Source organism: Dermacentor albipictus, chromosome 2 (genome assembly GCF_038994185.2).
Source record: "Dermacentor albipictus isolate Rhodes 1998 colony chromosome 2, USDA_Dalb.pri_finalv2, whole genome shotgun sequence".
Classification (NCBI taxonomy): Eukaryota; Metazoa; Arthropoda; class Arachnida; order Ixodida; family Ixodidae; genus Dermacentor; species Dermacentor albipictus.
In genome coordinates, this window is record NC_091822.1 from 47,584,702 (window position 1) to 47,599,752 (window position 15,051).

At 45.8% G+C, this 15,051-nt stretch overlaps 1 protein-coding gene across 3 annotated transcripts in view; it reads right to left on the minus strand.

Moving 5' to 3' along the window:
* The window catches only part of LOC139055930 (serine/threonine-protein kinase haspin homolog), a 61,692-nt gene that overhangs the window by 33,361 nt on the left and 13,280 nt on the right, over positions 1-15,051 (minus strand). For 2 of the 3 annotated variants that reach the window (XM_070533588.1, XM_070533590.1), the window contains 6 exons: positions 13,796-13,888; positions 11,232-11,333; positions 9,238-9,294; positions 7,301-7,404; positions 3,032-3,118; positions 516-680 (listed from right to left, as the gene is read on the minus strand). In XM_070533588.1, coding sequence (XP_070389689.1) covers positions 516-680; positions 3,032-3,118; positions 7,301-7,404; positions 9,238-9,294; positions 11,232-11,333; positions 13,796-13,888 — 608 coding nt within the window. The remainder of the gene's footprint in view (positions 1-515; positions 681-3,031; positions 3,119-7,300; positions 7,405-9,237; positions 9,295-11,231; positions 11,334-13,795; positions 13,889-15,051) is intronic. The other variant, XM_070533589.1, reaches the window with a different exon arrangement.

Below are 15,051 nucleotides of genomic sequence, written 5' to 3' on the forward strand. Positions count from 1 at the left end.
CTTCTTATTCTTCTTAGCCCCTTGTTTTTTTCCTTTTTCATCCAACCAAACTTTCTTCGTAGGCACATATTACTATTTACTGCGTCGTTTCTTTTATTTTATTTCATTTTTGATAAGGTCTCTTCATGCTTTGAGTGTTCAGCGGTTTTTATTTTTTCTTGAACTATGCACCACTCATTGTTAGTTTCCTTTATTGTATTCATGTACCCCTTTCTTTTTCTTTTTAGCTTTATATAAATTTATTGCTGTCTTTTTTTTTCAACTTTATCGAATGTACGCCCACTCCTCTCTGTAATGCGCGCGGGCCCTGTGGGTAATGAGATAAATAAATCAAAATAAATACCCACAATCAGAAACCAAACGTCATCATAGAAGATGCACGGGTCGTCCTTCAGTGCCTCTGGCGCACTGTCATTAGGCCAGCCCGGACAGCCATTCGCGTATGATGCTACCAACCGTCTCGGTAGCGCCTGTGCACTGTAAGAGAAGCTCCTTGCAAGAATGTCATGGCCCACCTGCTGCTGAAGACGACGCAGTACACCTTGGATACCGAGTGCGTGTCGATGGAGTACAGCTGCACGACCGTATCCGTGGCCGTCGGCTCCCTGCTGCCCACGTCAACCATATAGGCTTCGGAGTCCACGCTCTCTGCTTTCTTCCTCAGCTTGGTGCCTTTGTACCTACGCACGAATCCGAAATTTCCAAATGCAAAAAGCAGCAGCGGTGGTTGGAGGCTCTGTTGCTCTCTTGTCTACTCCCCACCCCCTTCTTTCCAATAAAGGAATGTTGTAACAATTGTAGACGTCTCCAAGAGTTCATCAACATCCTCGTTGGAAGTGTTCCATAAAGAGGTCACATATGTAGAAAAGCCACATTACTTCCAGAATATATCTTAGAAAGTAGTGTGGAAGCGACAAGCAAGATTGCGTAAGAATAAAATACTTTATAAGCAGGCATTAAGTTACACATGACAATACGCTGACATCGGTAAACACAAAGGAACAAAATTACGCAGATAAAACGGATGCTAACGAACTGGCTAAACCCTCAGAGGTTGTGTTCATCGATGATGTAGTCAAGCATTCCATTTATTTCAAGGTGATCAGTAGAAAACAATGCATGAAAGTGTTAGTGTTAGTGAAAGTGTTTGGTCACATACACGCTCAAAACCTGAAGTGTTCAAAAGACAATACGATGCACAAATTTGTGGTAGAAACTGCGTTACACATAGCTTTTCCATGCAGTTATGACAATCCTCTGCTGAGCCTTCTCGTATTTTTTATATCTCAACGAATATTTTTACTTCCATAAGGCTTGATCACGGTTTCGACAGCACAATTTGGGATCGTTGTCTCAGCTGAACCAAGCATCTAAGCGCATCTTGCTAACAACACTTTCAGCTTACATTCTTAAACGCACTGCTCTGCCTTGCAAATAAAAGTTAAAATTCTACTAATCAAACCAGACAAGGATTAGACAAATCAGGAGACATTCTATAGCTAGCAACGCCACAGTTCGAAACATTAGTTCAAGTTAAAGTACTTCCATTCTTCTGATTTCAATCGATACACAATTCATTGACACTGTTAACGTTTCCAGCGTCAACTATTCAACCATTCCACAACGCCGAGCTGCGATTAGACAGCACCTATGAGATGGTGAGGAAATGGGCAATAATTTGCAAGTTAAAGTTTACTACGACTTCTTGCTAATGATTCCTCGCTCGCCTTAAAGGTTGCTCAAGACCTCTACATAATTTTCCCCGCAACTACCAATGATGTAGTTTCCACTGTGCGTTTACTTCCTGGTGTATTTGACGTACACTATGAGCGGCCATGTTGATCACTGATCATTGGAGCTCCGGTTACCGGTACTTTTTGGGGCGTCGGTACATGCATGTGGCAAATTTACGTATGCCCACAGCCGAAAATGCGCAAGCCGCCGTGGTTGCTTAGTGTTTACGGTGTTCGGCTGCTAAGCACGAGGCCGCGCGATCGGATCCTGGCCTAGGCGGTCGCATTTCGCTAGGGCCGAAATGCGAAAAACGCCCGCGTACTTAGATTTAGGTGCATATTATTAACCCCAGGTGGTACAAATTTCCGGAGTACACCACTACGGCATACATCATAATCAGAGCGTAGTTTTGGCACGTACCACCCTATAATTTAATTATTTACATGTGTAACTTTGGCAGGCCTAAAGCAAAATTAAAAGAGCACGAAACAAGGACACGTAAGAGAGTTAACAAAACAAGCAAGAATAACAGAGCGCTTGTATTGTTCAGTCTTGTCGTGGTCCTTTTTCTGCACTTTTTTTTATTTTACTATATACCATAAACCGACTAACCTAGCAGCAAGCTATGTTTCAGGAGGCCCCATGCATCAAACACGTGGCCCTTATGCACACACGAGGTATGCACACACCGGGGAAATAAAAAAAATGGAAACAAAGCATGTGCTCTGAAATTCTTTCTCTTGTAATTGTCGCTATGCCAGTTCGCACAACACGCACTACACCCATCGCTTCGGCCATTAGTCTAAGTGTGCGTTGCGTGCTCACTTACCCGAATATTACATCACGCACTGAGAGAACCCCAACCACTACATCCTAGCGCCTGTACTAGAATGTCTCTCGTCGACAAGGTGCCCTGTTTTAAAAGGGAACTGAATTGGGTTTAAAATGGGAAGATCCGTAGTATTTTGAAAAGCTGGTCAGAACTAGTGCGCGTGCCACCGCGCAGCAATCTCCGATCACATTTGAGCAGTACCACTGTCAATCTCGTGAGGCGGGCGCAGCGCATTCGGACGGGGCAAAAGCAAAACGACTGCGAGTGGCGTGTACATAATTCTCACGTGAGCCTGATCGCCCAGCTCGCCGGCTTGGTAAGAACACATGCAGCAGATTCAAATGCCAAATTACGCGGATGCACTGTGACTACAAAGTACAGCGCACATCGGTACAGAGAGCGGATGCACAGTACGAAGGCGGGAACACATGAGCGAAGAGTGCTGCGAAGTTCACAACTGCGCACCAGTGTGGGACGGGTCGCAACGCAAGACCGGCGGCCGTCGCCTGTATCCAGCAAAGTAGATATGACCGGCATGCCGCATGCGAAGCCCTGCACCGGCGAGCCACAGCAGCCAATGAGAGCGGGGAGAGCGCAACGACACGATGACATGTAGCTAACTGAGTGGCGCACCTTATTAAAACGAAAAGAAAACCAAAGCCCACTTCAGAAACAAATTGCCAGCGTCATACCAAAGCTTGCGCTAAAGTTAAGCATCTTTCGTAACTCTTTTATTACAACAATTATGGCACACTCTTAAAACGGTTGCACCCTTTTGGGTCTATATTTGTCCCACAACGATTATCATCATCTGCCTTGCTTGCGTTTCCTTTCTTGAAAAGTCGGCGCTCGCTACTTTCCTGTCGAGAATGCTGTGTCAACTGATAACGCGCAAGCCGTTGCTGACCGGGTAGTACCGGGTTCGCAGCGTTAAATAAAAGGAAACTCGGGAAAGACAGATGACTGCTATTGTTGTGGGACAAGATAAGCCCCAAAGAGTACAATTTTCTTTAAGAGTGCACATAAGAATGTACAGGCGACATCATTTATAACGAAATACGATGGTACCTCGCGTTAAAAGAGCGTGAATCGTCCACATGTTTTCGAGTTCCTCACGCGGATTCCCAAGAAGTGAAGAGCAGTCTATTCACATTGAAAATAGGCGCAGCTTCACAGAACCGGCGTCGCCATCGCGCCACTGCTGCCGTCGCTTCCACGCGTCCACGCCGGCGGTTCGGCGGCAGTTCGCAAGCGGTGACTGGCGCGGCGTGCCGGTCAGGTTTCCGCACACGTATCCCGCTTGAGATGTCTACGCGGCGATGTCACCAACGCGATACACGGAAGAATAGCGATGACAGGTGTATGCAGAGAAGTATAGCACACATCCAGCGGCATATACCGATTCTCACATCCAGGTTTTCTGAACAAGGCAAACCTAGCGATGATTGATTCAGGCCATTTCAGAGGCTTCCCGAAAGGCATGCACGGGAAGCCTCTGTATTTAGTTCAGGTTTACAAGACATCTTTTTTCAGCATAATCATTGTTTGCGTCCTCCAGCGCTATACCATGCTAAACTATACCGCTATACTTCCTTTTTACCACACTCTACTAATAAGTGAACTTGTTTCCGAATTATTAATGTTGTAGTCTTGCTACTGTTGTCGTACGTAATTAACACAGACGACTCCATCGGGCACCCTAAAATGAAATACTTCCAATTTTCGCCTGGGCACGCGCGCCATTGTGATGCAAGTAAACATAACTTGAACTCATTTTCTCAGAAATAAACGCTGAATAGAACGCTGACGTCACTCTGAACAAGATCAAGAAAAGCCGTAATATTCGATCTCCTGATGCTTCTATTCACAAGCTTAATTTTTCCTGGATGTCATTTTGTACCGTAGAAACGTCCCCCCGATATCCCTTATGCGCGAGTTGTTATTTTCAAGCACCCTATGTAAGCCGTTACGCGCCACTCCATGATGTCCTGACGCCAAGCCACCATGGCATGTCACGCAAGTAGCACCACGCTGATTCATTTGGGTGAGCATAAACTTTTTTGTTTGCGATGTTGCGTCACCACACATTCAATCTGCCAGATCTTGCAGAAGCCGTCTATCTAATCTGACTGTCTCCTTCAGTCTCTTGATATACCATACGAGTGCTGTCATCAAGTTATTCTTCAATTCACTTTGTCGACAGGAACACACTGTATTTCGTCTGAATATAGTTTCGGCTTTAAGTGCGACTTCTCAGAACACTTTAGATATTCGTGGTGATGCGCTCTGACTGATCATACAAGCCAACTCGCTCGCACCCTTTAACTGCTTCACAGCACGACCAAAAGGTTTATGTGGCAGCCACGCCCATTTGCGCCTGTCAGTTGACATAGCTGTGCCCTGCACCTACGTCCCTGTTGTGAGCCTGGGGCCTTCCTACGCGTGCTTCACTTCTATACATCGAATCAATACAGATGGAAGTAAGAGGGGGTGAATACAACAGAGGAAAGATGAACAGTAGGAGAGAAAGACGCAAGATTTCAGAGGAAGACAGAAACAGGCAACTACCCATTCCCCCCGGAGGGGTTAGTCCGGAAGTGCCGTCTACGTGAAGCCGAAAGTGTTGCCTCCGCCGAGGGTCTATAAAGGTCCAAACGCTCACATTCGCTCAACCCCAGGATCCCCTTTTCCTCGGACACGGCTAAGCCGGACACGGTTACACGCGGGAGGGGCCAACCTTTGTGTAGTGTCACAACACACCAAACGCCTACTGACGGAGATGCCCCTGCGATTCTGAATGTTTCAAGCCAGTTCATTCTTAATGTTTTAAATTTAGTCATTTTACGGAGTGCGTGGCCTTTTTAGTCAATTTCGATGTCGATAACGTATATTTTTCAAGATTATCCTAATGCATCCATATGTGTTTCAAGCGTAAACATTTACACGGAGGTTATTCTCGCCTACGCTTTCGGAAACCAAACCACTTTTGCTGCCCGTAATTTTGATACAGTTGGCCGTCATAGAAATGGAACAAAATTTAAGCATCGAGGCACAATAATTTTTTTCGCCTTAAGGAGAGCTATAAATCTTTGAACTGCCGCGAGTCCCGTAGATAAAGGAATGCATGGCCCTAATTTGTCATTTCTGCACGTTGTTTCCATCGCACCATTACCCGTCCCCTACTCAATCAAAAACTAAACTTTGTTACTTCATTTCTCTGCCCAAATTATACAGGCCTCCGTAAGCAGGATTAGATCACTATATGCTGCTTGTTTTCCGGGCCCAGTTAAAACTTCGCGTTCAAAGTGCATTCCATGCTGCAAGGCATTAAAGTTTTTGTGTTTTTTTTACGTAATTGGCACACATGCGCATGCTTGTAGTTATGTCGTTCCAATAATAAAATATGATTATAAAAGGGATGACATGGACAGTGAACAACACACCGCTACGTTTTAGGAAGGAAAAATAGAAAGTATAATATCTGAAAGCAGGTTTGGTTAAAAACCAAACAGGAAAGCACGTTTGGTTAAAAAACCAAACCCGAATACATATCTTGCGTTTTTTGTTTCTGCCATCTGGTGGGAGGCTGTAGAATAAAGTCCTACGTGGCTTAAAAAAATATCATGGAGCAAAGTGTCGAACCACTGACAGCACGACGAGGGATGATAGCTGCGCGCCATTAAACCACTCGGACACGGCTTTATACGATTCCACGATCATACGTTTGTGTTTATCAAGATGTCACGTAAATTGGCATGACTGTGTTTCAAAAGTCGCACTTGGTAACAGTGTGGCGCCATGTCCAGAGAGTGGAGATCGGCATAAATTAAAAAACGAGTCTGCGGCCTGCAAACGCTGTAGCGGCTATTTCGATAGCAGCCTTAGTTTCATTACAGCGACCATTCCTGTCTCGAAAATCGAGTCCAAATTTTCTTCGTTTCCATAGGCTTTCACTGCTGTATCTCTAACTGCTCTGGGAACACAATTCTAGCTTTCCACAGCATAATCACTTCAGTTGACTCGTGCGACTTCTCTTCTAGAACATGTCTGTCCCCTGCCTTTTTCCGTTATGGAGTTGTACTTCTAATTATTCGCGATAACCTCGCTAATTCCATTGAGAACGCGCTAGCTTCGTGCCACAGCCGGTTGGGGCGCTAGTTGGTACGTGTCCAGAAATGTTGGATATGGTAGTTTCAGTGGCCCAGTGGCAAAATTAATAGTGAAGGATTTACCAAGATTCAGCCCACACCCAGTGACACACACCAAATACCTGAATTGAAAAACAAAAAAGCATCGAGGATTCGATATAATAGAATACGCGCTATATAGGTCGGTATGCTTTAGAGGTGCCTGTGAGCCGACGTTCTATATTCTAATTTCATGCACGAATTAATTTGTGTATCTCTGCAGAACAAACCCACATTCCGGCACTACTTTGTCGGTGAGCCTACAGAGATTACATAAGCCTGTTTTCTGACACACGCACACGCGCAAACACACACACATACACACACACACACACACACACACACACACACACACACACACACACACATATATATATATATATATATATATATATATATATATATATATATATATATATATATATATATATATATATATTATATATATATATATATATATATATCTGTTGAGATACCAAATCAGCAGCAGCAACTACGCCAAACATGGGATAATAGGCAACGAAATCGCCTCAAAAATATTGCTCACGGCTGCCGTAGGGCATTGCTGAAGGTCATAGCCTCCGGGCTGTCGCATAGCGTCAATAGTTTGTTCATGCAGTCGTTGTAGCACTTGCGGCAGCTATGTGGATACTGTGAGAGAGAAAAAGATAAATAAATATTAGGCACTTCGTCGCTTTCTCTCTGCCTATGAATAATGACGTTTGCGGAACACTGGAACGACAAGGTGGCAACGTTTATAAAGAATAAAAATGTTTCAATAATGTCGAATGCTCAGGCACGCTGTTCCCAGTTTTTAGACGGGGAAGTATATTTCTCAGTGACTGACTTATCCTAGACAGCTTATATTGGGTATAGCACGTGTGTGTTGTCGCTGGTGACGCCAAACTGCAAAAAGGGGCGCCGAAAATAAAACCAGTGCCCTCCTATTGCTTCCCCAGAAAGCGCTGCTATCATTACAGGAGCGCGACGAGGCTGCTACCCAGGAAGGTGTAACCACCAAAGGACAAAACGGCCGCGTTTCTTTAACACGAGCGTCCTGTACAAGGATCTACCATGAACTTCGTGTAACGGATGCGACGTCGGCGCAAACGTGTCAAATATGCTCTATCTTGACAGTGGTGGCGCCGCCATCTCGAAGTGCTGAAGCGAAGTACTGCGTCATTACACTAACGAGCGCCGGCAATGAGCACTTCGGTAGTCTCAGCGCAGCGGCGGCTCGAATGCGGTGTAGCCTGGTGTAGGTGGTGTAGGGCTTCGGCTCAGGTGACGATGCAGTTTCCGCACACGGATTTTCTTTCCTGTCGGCTTAGCTTGCGAGACCTCGTCGCCTGCGGAGTGCAGCTTCAAAATGCATCAGCAGTGCTCACACGCCGCCTACTGCTTCGCTTGCGATGGCCCCAAGAAAACTGCAGCGCTAAGCGGCACAGAAAGGCAAGGACGTCGGCGGTGGAATCTCGCTTTTGTCCGGCGAAAGGCATGCCAACGTGAAGCAGAACGCCTTCGCCCGTTCCCGGCGCATGCTGCGCACTCTGGCACTCGCATTCCTGAAGCTGAGCGCGTCGCAACTCGACCGGCTGGCCAAGACCGAAATGCTCGAACCTTCGCCCAAGCGACTCGGGAGAAGGACGCTGCTCGCCAACGGGACGCCACCAGCCAAGCAAACCTGAAGCATCGTCGCCGACCCACAAATGGTGCATGTTTCGCTGCAGCGGACTGTGAGTGCACTAAACTACTTAATAATAGCCCGTTTGGTTTAGGTCCTACGGTTCGCAAACGCCTGTGGTTTATGGCGGATTTGCGCAACGCTCGGCGCATGCAATAAACAGCTTTTGTGAAGCCACGTTTCGCTTTCTTGTTCTACCGTTTCTTGTGAAAGAGGGAATCAACGATATTTTATTTTTTTATACCGCATTGTACCGGATCTTTGTTTTTGTGTGTGGGTTTTGCTTCTAAAAACACACAGCTGACTGGAGCGACTGTGGATATCAGTCAGGCGGTTATTGTTGCAACAGCGCAACGCTCATCGGTTCTAGCTCGGTGGCCGAAACATGTGTACGCAAATTTATTTGATATTTTGACTAGGAACGTTTAGCCTAATATACTAATTAGGTAGGTTGATTACATTCTTTGGTTTGTGAGCACCTTTGTTTTCAATAATTGTCAATTGTTCATGTTAAACTACCGCCTTGTTTCTTATTTATTTTTTTGCTTTTGCGCGAACAGGGGATAAAGCTGGTTATTCACATGGAAAATACTGTTAGGTGCGTCACAGAGCCGCTTGAACAAAGAAAAGCTGACTGCGGTAACAATTAGCTGCGTAATAAAGCTGACTAAATCTTGCACAAGCCGTAGCACGTCCCCGAGAACAACGCAAGTCGACAGCAAGTGAGAAAGACTGCCCAGCCCACCACACGACGCAGTCATCGCAGTTCCCTCTTAAAGTGAGTAACTTCCCGTCCTTACGCATAGGTTGCCACTTGGAAGCAGAGATCCAGGTCCATCGTCTTCGCCACTTCGTCCCTGAAAATACGCACGGCTTCAGGGTAAAGCTCACCTTGACTGTTTGCCAGTCCATCCACTAGCTTCTCCTGTCTACTAGCTTATACGGCCAGTGTCTCCCTGCTAAATTAAAACATATGCAAGCACAACCGTACAACTACTGCAAGCCGTGCGACGAAACGCATGCTGCAGACAGCTCTATGGGACAAATCACACAATGGTGTTATTCTGGGTAAACTCGTATTTGGTTCAATATTTTCTGGGCACTCAATATTAGCATTCTCACTGAGAGTAATTTTGTAATTTCGTAGTACTTTCTAAGTGTAATAACAAATCTTGACTTTTATGCAATCAGAAAGTACAAAACACTGCAACTTGCTTCATAGAATGCCAAAGGGAAATGTTTTAGAGGTGTCCTCCGAGGGCGTACTCCTATACTGCTCAGAAAAATTCCAACCAAAAAATGGTATTATAATACCTCCTATTCGACACCGTCCGGAGACGTGAAGCAAGGTAAGCGAAATTACATTTTAGAACGAACACCTCAATTAAGCGGGAAAATTTAATGGTTCACAGCAAACGTAGCTGCGTCTGCGGGTCGAATTTCGCGACGGTCTTTAGTACCTGACCATTATTTCAACTCCAGCATACTACTATGTGCTGGGTCCTTGCAGCATGGTAGAGATGTGCTGTGTAGACGTAGCGAGAAGGCTAGGGATCTAAACAGATTATTTGACTGCGAACAGTATTTGTAAATATAGTAAAAGAACTGTGCGCGCCGGTGTTTTTATCCGCGCATTCGTAAGCATCACGACCTGCGCATCGACTTCGAAACTAATTACTTTGAAGGCGCGCATTGCGGAAGCGGGGGTTGGGATGGAGAGGGGAGAGAAGAGGATAGGGGGGAATGTTAAGGAGTATTCCCACTTCGCGTAGAATAGTACGCAGTTGCTGGAGGAGGAAAAGGACTCCAGGATGGTTCGTTGTACTCGTATGTGGTCTAACTCCCTCATGGCGGCACCAGCATGCAGTCTTGGGGCCCGTTAGATATCACAAGCCTTGTTGCATCTAATCTTTAAAGCAAACTTCACGTCTCAAATTTCGATTGTGCAATAAAAGAACTTCAAATGGAGCGCCAACCCTCCCAGCTTACGCTTTGGTAAGGTCGGCTACAACTCGTAAAAATAATTATCCACTTACATATGAATTGACACTCATACTAATAAAATTGAGCTTAATGAGTAACTTACGTTTCGACAATGCTAAAAGAGGCACTCTTATTGTGAGAGAAAGCTAGGTAATTTGGAAAAGAGGCAAAAGCAAAATACGCGCGCCGACGCCGCATTCAAGTTTCCGCAACAGCTCGCCTTGACGTCATAGATGTTGACGGCGTCTGCGACGGCCTAATAATTTTTTCATCATGAAATACTGATTTCATAACAATGCAAAGCGAAAAAGAAAGAATATTAAGTTATGGAGTTTTGCATTCCAAAACCACGATCTCATTATGAGGCAGGCCGTTTGGACCACCACGAGTCTTTCAGCGTGCATCTAAATCTAAGCACAAGGGTTGTTTCGCACTTCGCCTCCATCTGAATGCGGCCGCCGTGCCCTGAATTTAATTCCGCGACCTCGGTCAACAACGAGAGATTGAAATTAGCGAGATTCAAGAAATCTCACAATATCTCTGGCGTCACACGGGCGTACTGGCCCGTGTAAACATGAAATTCAAAAGTTGTAAGTTTGGCACTTACTTACGTTTCGAACAAGCAACCTTTTTCCGCAAAATAATCGTTGACCCACGTTTGGAGAAATAGTTTATCAGTATAAAATAGATTTGGTATCTACCTTTCGCGTCCCTTTTACCAGCGCCAATGGGACGCGGAAATGAACGTTAACGAGCTGGACGGACGCCTGCGGTGTGGCATGTTAAACACGTGACGGCGCAACGCACTCACCGACACTGTGGTGAGCTTTCCTCTCGACGAGCTGGAGAGACTGCTCAAGCCCGGCTTCTTGGTGCGCGACGGCGAGGAGGCCGAGGACGTCGACCGCTTGTTCTGAGCAAAAAAAAAGTGAAAAGAAAGGAAAAATAAATTACCCAGCAACGCCTCTGAGAGTTGTCTAAGTATGCGTAAGCATTGTGCCACTTGCTCATCATCCCGCAGACCGGCGTCATTATCTATGTTACGAAACTTGATCGGACCAGTACAAACGACAGTACTGCCCCCACACGAACTGCTGCCGACGGCGGCGCAAGGTGAATCGGTGACGTAAGCAAACTACTGGAGTTGGCGACACCAGGTGCGCTGATGACCTTCCCATTATTACGAGCCGTTATTGCTCTTTAGTGCCTGATCCGTGGCTGTCGAACCATTATGACCCGTGATCAACCGCACTCGGGCAGCGACTGCGTCTGGCGCTCCCGTGAGGGCCGTATCTTGAAGGCGATCTGAGATTGGGGCTCATCTCGGCGAGTGCCGACCGCTTCGTGTGCTCCGTGTTCTCACCGAGTAGCTCGCGTTGAAACGAGAAGCAGCACGAAGGGGAATTCGCTCACTGCTGCGGGCGCAATGTTGAAAGCGGTCATCTTGCGGGAGGGGTGCACAATTTTCTGGTTTCGTAAGCATAGAACTATTTATGCATTTAAAAACAGAGCAAGTAGCATCAACGGCTTGCAGAATACAGGCAGTCGACGTTGAATCCTTAGAAGTAAGCTGCAACTGCGGAGCTCCTATCTAAACGCATCGAAGCAGAGAAATCGCTTTTGTTGGCATTCACTGCAAATATTTCAATTAGATTGGCTGCATTTAAAAGTAAAAGCTAGAATTCGCCGGCTATATAAAGTAGGTTCTCGATTTTGGCCTTTATTTTACAAAACTCATTTACAATTGACACATTAAAACATAATAAAAAATAAGGCCTACATCTCTGTATCTCAGTAAAAAAAAACGACATCAGGACTGTGTAAACAGCAATTTCAATCTGCAAATTGATGTACTATACGCTGTTCTGGAATATACCTACAATTTATCAGTATGTCTAACGCAAAGCCATCGTAAGGATTCATCAGTTTCACTTAGGTTCGTATATACATATGTGACATTTCTTCTTTAGAGGCTGTGACAGTTCCAGTTTACTGAACTGCGATATCTCTTTTTAATGTTGATGCGCGGGATTGGAAAGTTTTTGCTTGAGTTTCTTGTTTCAGCTTACCGAGTGTCGGGATTTCTTGTAAAAAAGTAAGCCCTCAAATAAATTCTAGTTCAACAAGTTGAGCTTGTCTACCTTCCTTAATTGCAACTAATCTCAGTCAAATTTATTCAGCAGCTGTCTATAATGAGAGCTTTTCTACGTTTGCCATATATCTGAATATAAAACATGAGTTATAGAAATAGATGCTTATTAAGCACTGAGCTGACAAATAATGATGAACTTTCGACAGCAGTCTTCCAATTATGCCTAATTTCATTCCACGGTGCCGGATGATGTAACGGTACAAGGATGATGGCAATGCGCACTTTCCAGCAAGGCCTCATATTTACTTAGTAATTAGGTATGCAATCGCGGTGCAGCAGGTTACCTTGCGTTATTTTTTTAGGTACCAAGAAACGAATCGCAGACAAGGAGCACATGACCACGGCAATTATAGGCTGCAAGAAGTACGAATGAGAAAGAAACCTTGAGCCTTTCCCCGCGAACTCGTAACGTTGAAGACAAAGTCAAAGATGGTAGTGCTTCTAGCGAAATCCTTGCCCATGGAAATACGCAGCCCGTCCCAGTGAAATGAACGCGTATAGTATGCAAAATGCAAAATTCAACCGAAGCCTAATGTCCGTAGTCTTATTTTCCTTGCAACCACTGCTCATGACTGACAAGAAGAAGTCGCGAATACAAATGTGTGCTCTGTCACCGAAGTGGATATGAATACATTCGATATATATTACAAAAGGCAACTTTATGGGCTCTGCGTATGTATTAAGAAATGCATCCCCGACTGTTTTTTGCAGCTGCCTCTATGAGAAGGGGACACTTGTCACCCACCCGACTGTAGCACAAAGGCCAACGTCTATACGTCTACATGGCCACCTCAGCAGAAAATAGCCCGCCATCGCAATAACGCTTTTGCACGCTACATTTGAACTCAACGTAACTCAACGTCATGAAAGAGCGCAATCGGCGCTGCTGCTTACTTCTACCTCTGCGATATTCCGTATGCGTTGTATCATCAACATAATTTGAAATGAGAACGGGAAATAACTTATCGAAATGCCTGTTACGCGCAATTATATGGCAGCTCGCCATGCAACCGCCCCGTGTCCGGTCTCTAAGCGTGGAGTAGCCCCAAGAGTGCGTTTTGGAGTCTTAATAAGGTCACTGTTACAAATTCAGATTATCTTGAAAACGTAACAACCCACTGCACTAGTTTAAAGCCGTTCGTGCTCGAAATTATGCTAATAGTACATATAGGAATAAACTAAAACTCCCTGCTATGTACTTCCCTTTCACAGTGGCTACTCACCTTGGACTTGCAGTGCGACCGTTCAGCTTTCGGACTCTTCGGCAACACATCGGCGAGAGCGCGGTCAGGGCCTTTCGATGTCACTTCGTCTACCTGTGGTCATAAAAAAAAACATCTGTTGAAAAAGTGGCGGTACCCATCTCACGATAACTGTCGACGGTAATGCGTTAATCACACAACGTATTGTCGCCGTCTAAACAAGTTACGAGGCGTGTGTTGTGGCGGGGTTCCTCGTTCACACTTCCCTAGTATTCCCTAAGAGCCATCAGCGCCATCTTGCGACGCCGCCAAGAAGCCTCCGCAGGGAGTCCTAAACTAAAATCGTGGCGCGCCGGTGCCTGCAAACGCCGAGAATCGTTCCCTCGCTTCCCGCCCGTTCTTCGCCGCATGTACATTGGCCCAAGTTGACCAGAGATTCACCGAAGAGTGACATATACGCAATTCTTTCACGGCGCAGCTCGGTAAAGCTTCGGCGTAAAAGACGTTCACGGAAAGCGGCAAATACGCAGTGCATCTGTGGCACAGCCTTTTTGTGAGTCGGGTAGACATCGTTGAGGAATCCTTGTGAGATAGGTTAGGTTCCGCTGAGCAGCGGAGAAATTTTAGGAATTCTTTTCGTCATTATGCAACGGCACATTCCCAGTGGCTCGTATCTAGTTACCCAAGTCGGCATTAAATACCTTCTTTGAAGAACAGCCCGCACTTACTATATAGACAAACCCACTGATCCAAGTTGGCATCAAAGAGGTTCATTTAAGTCCAGCATAGACCGAGAGGCACATACCGTATATACTCGTGTAAGGGCCGCATCCCCACTTTCGCGGGAGAAATTTTGGAAAAAAGAACGTCCCGCCGGAAAGTGAACTCAGTCTCGTTGCAGCTGAATGACGCTAGTCGCTTTTTTGTCGACACGCTCAGGCCGTCGCAGCCGCGCCATAATTTCTCTGTGTGGCGCGCCGCCTCGGTTTGCCGGCAGTCTTCTCACTTAGATCAGTGGCATTCCTCCTATAGAGAACGCAGCCCTGTTTGGGTCAACGTGGGTCAGGGACCATGGGCTGGCATCTGAGGTCCTTTACTGCAACGTTATGTATTTTGCGTCTATCTTACCCTCGGCAACATTTGCGAAAGCAGTACGAACCTGTAGCGGGCCGTCATCGGCCCTGGTCGTGTAAAGGCTATACTCAGCCAAAATTCTAGAGAAAAAAGACGTCCTTCCCTTACACGGGTACATACGGTACCAATGTGCTCCAAGTTGG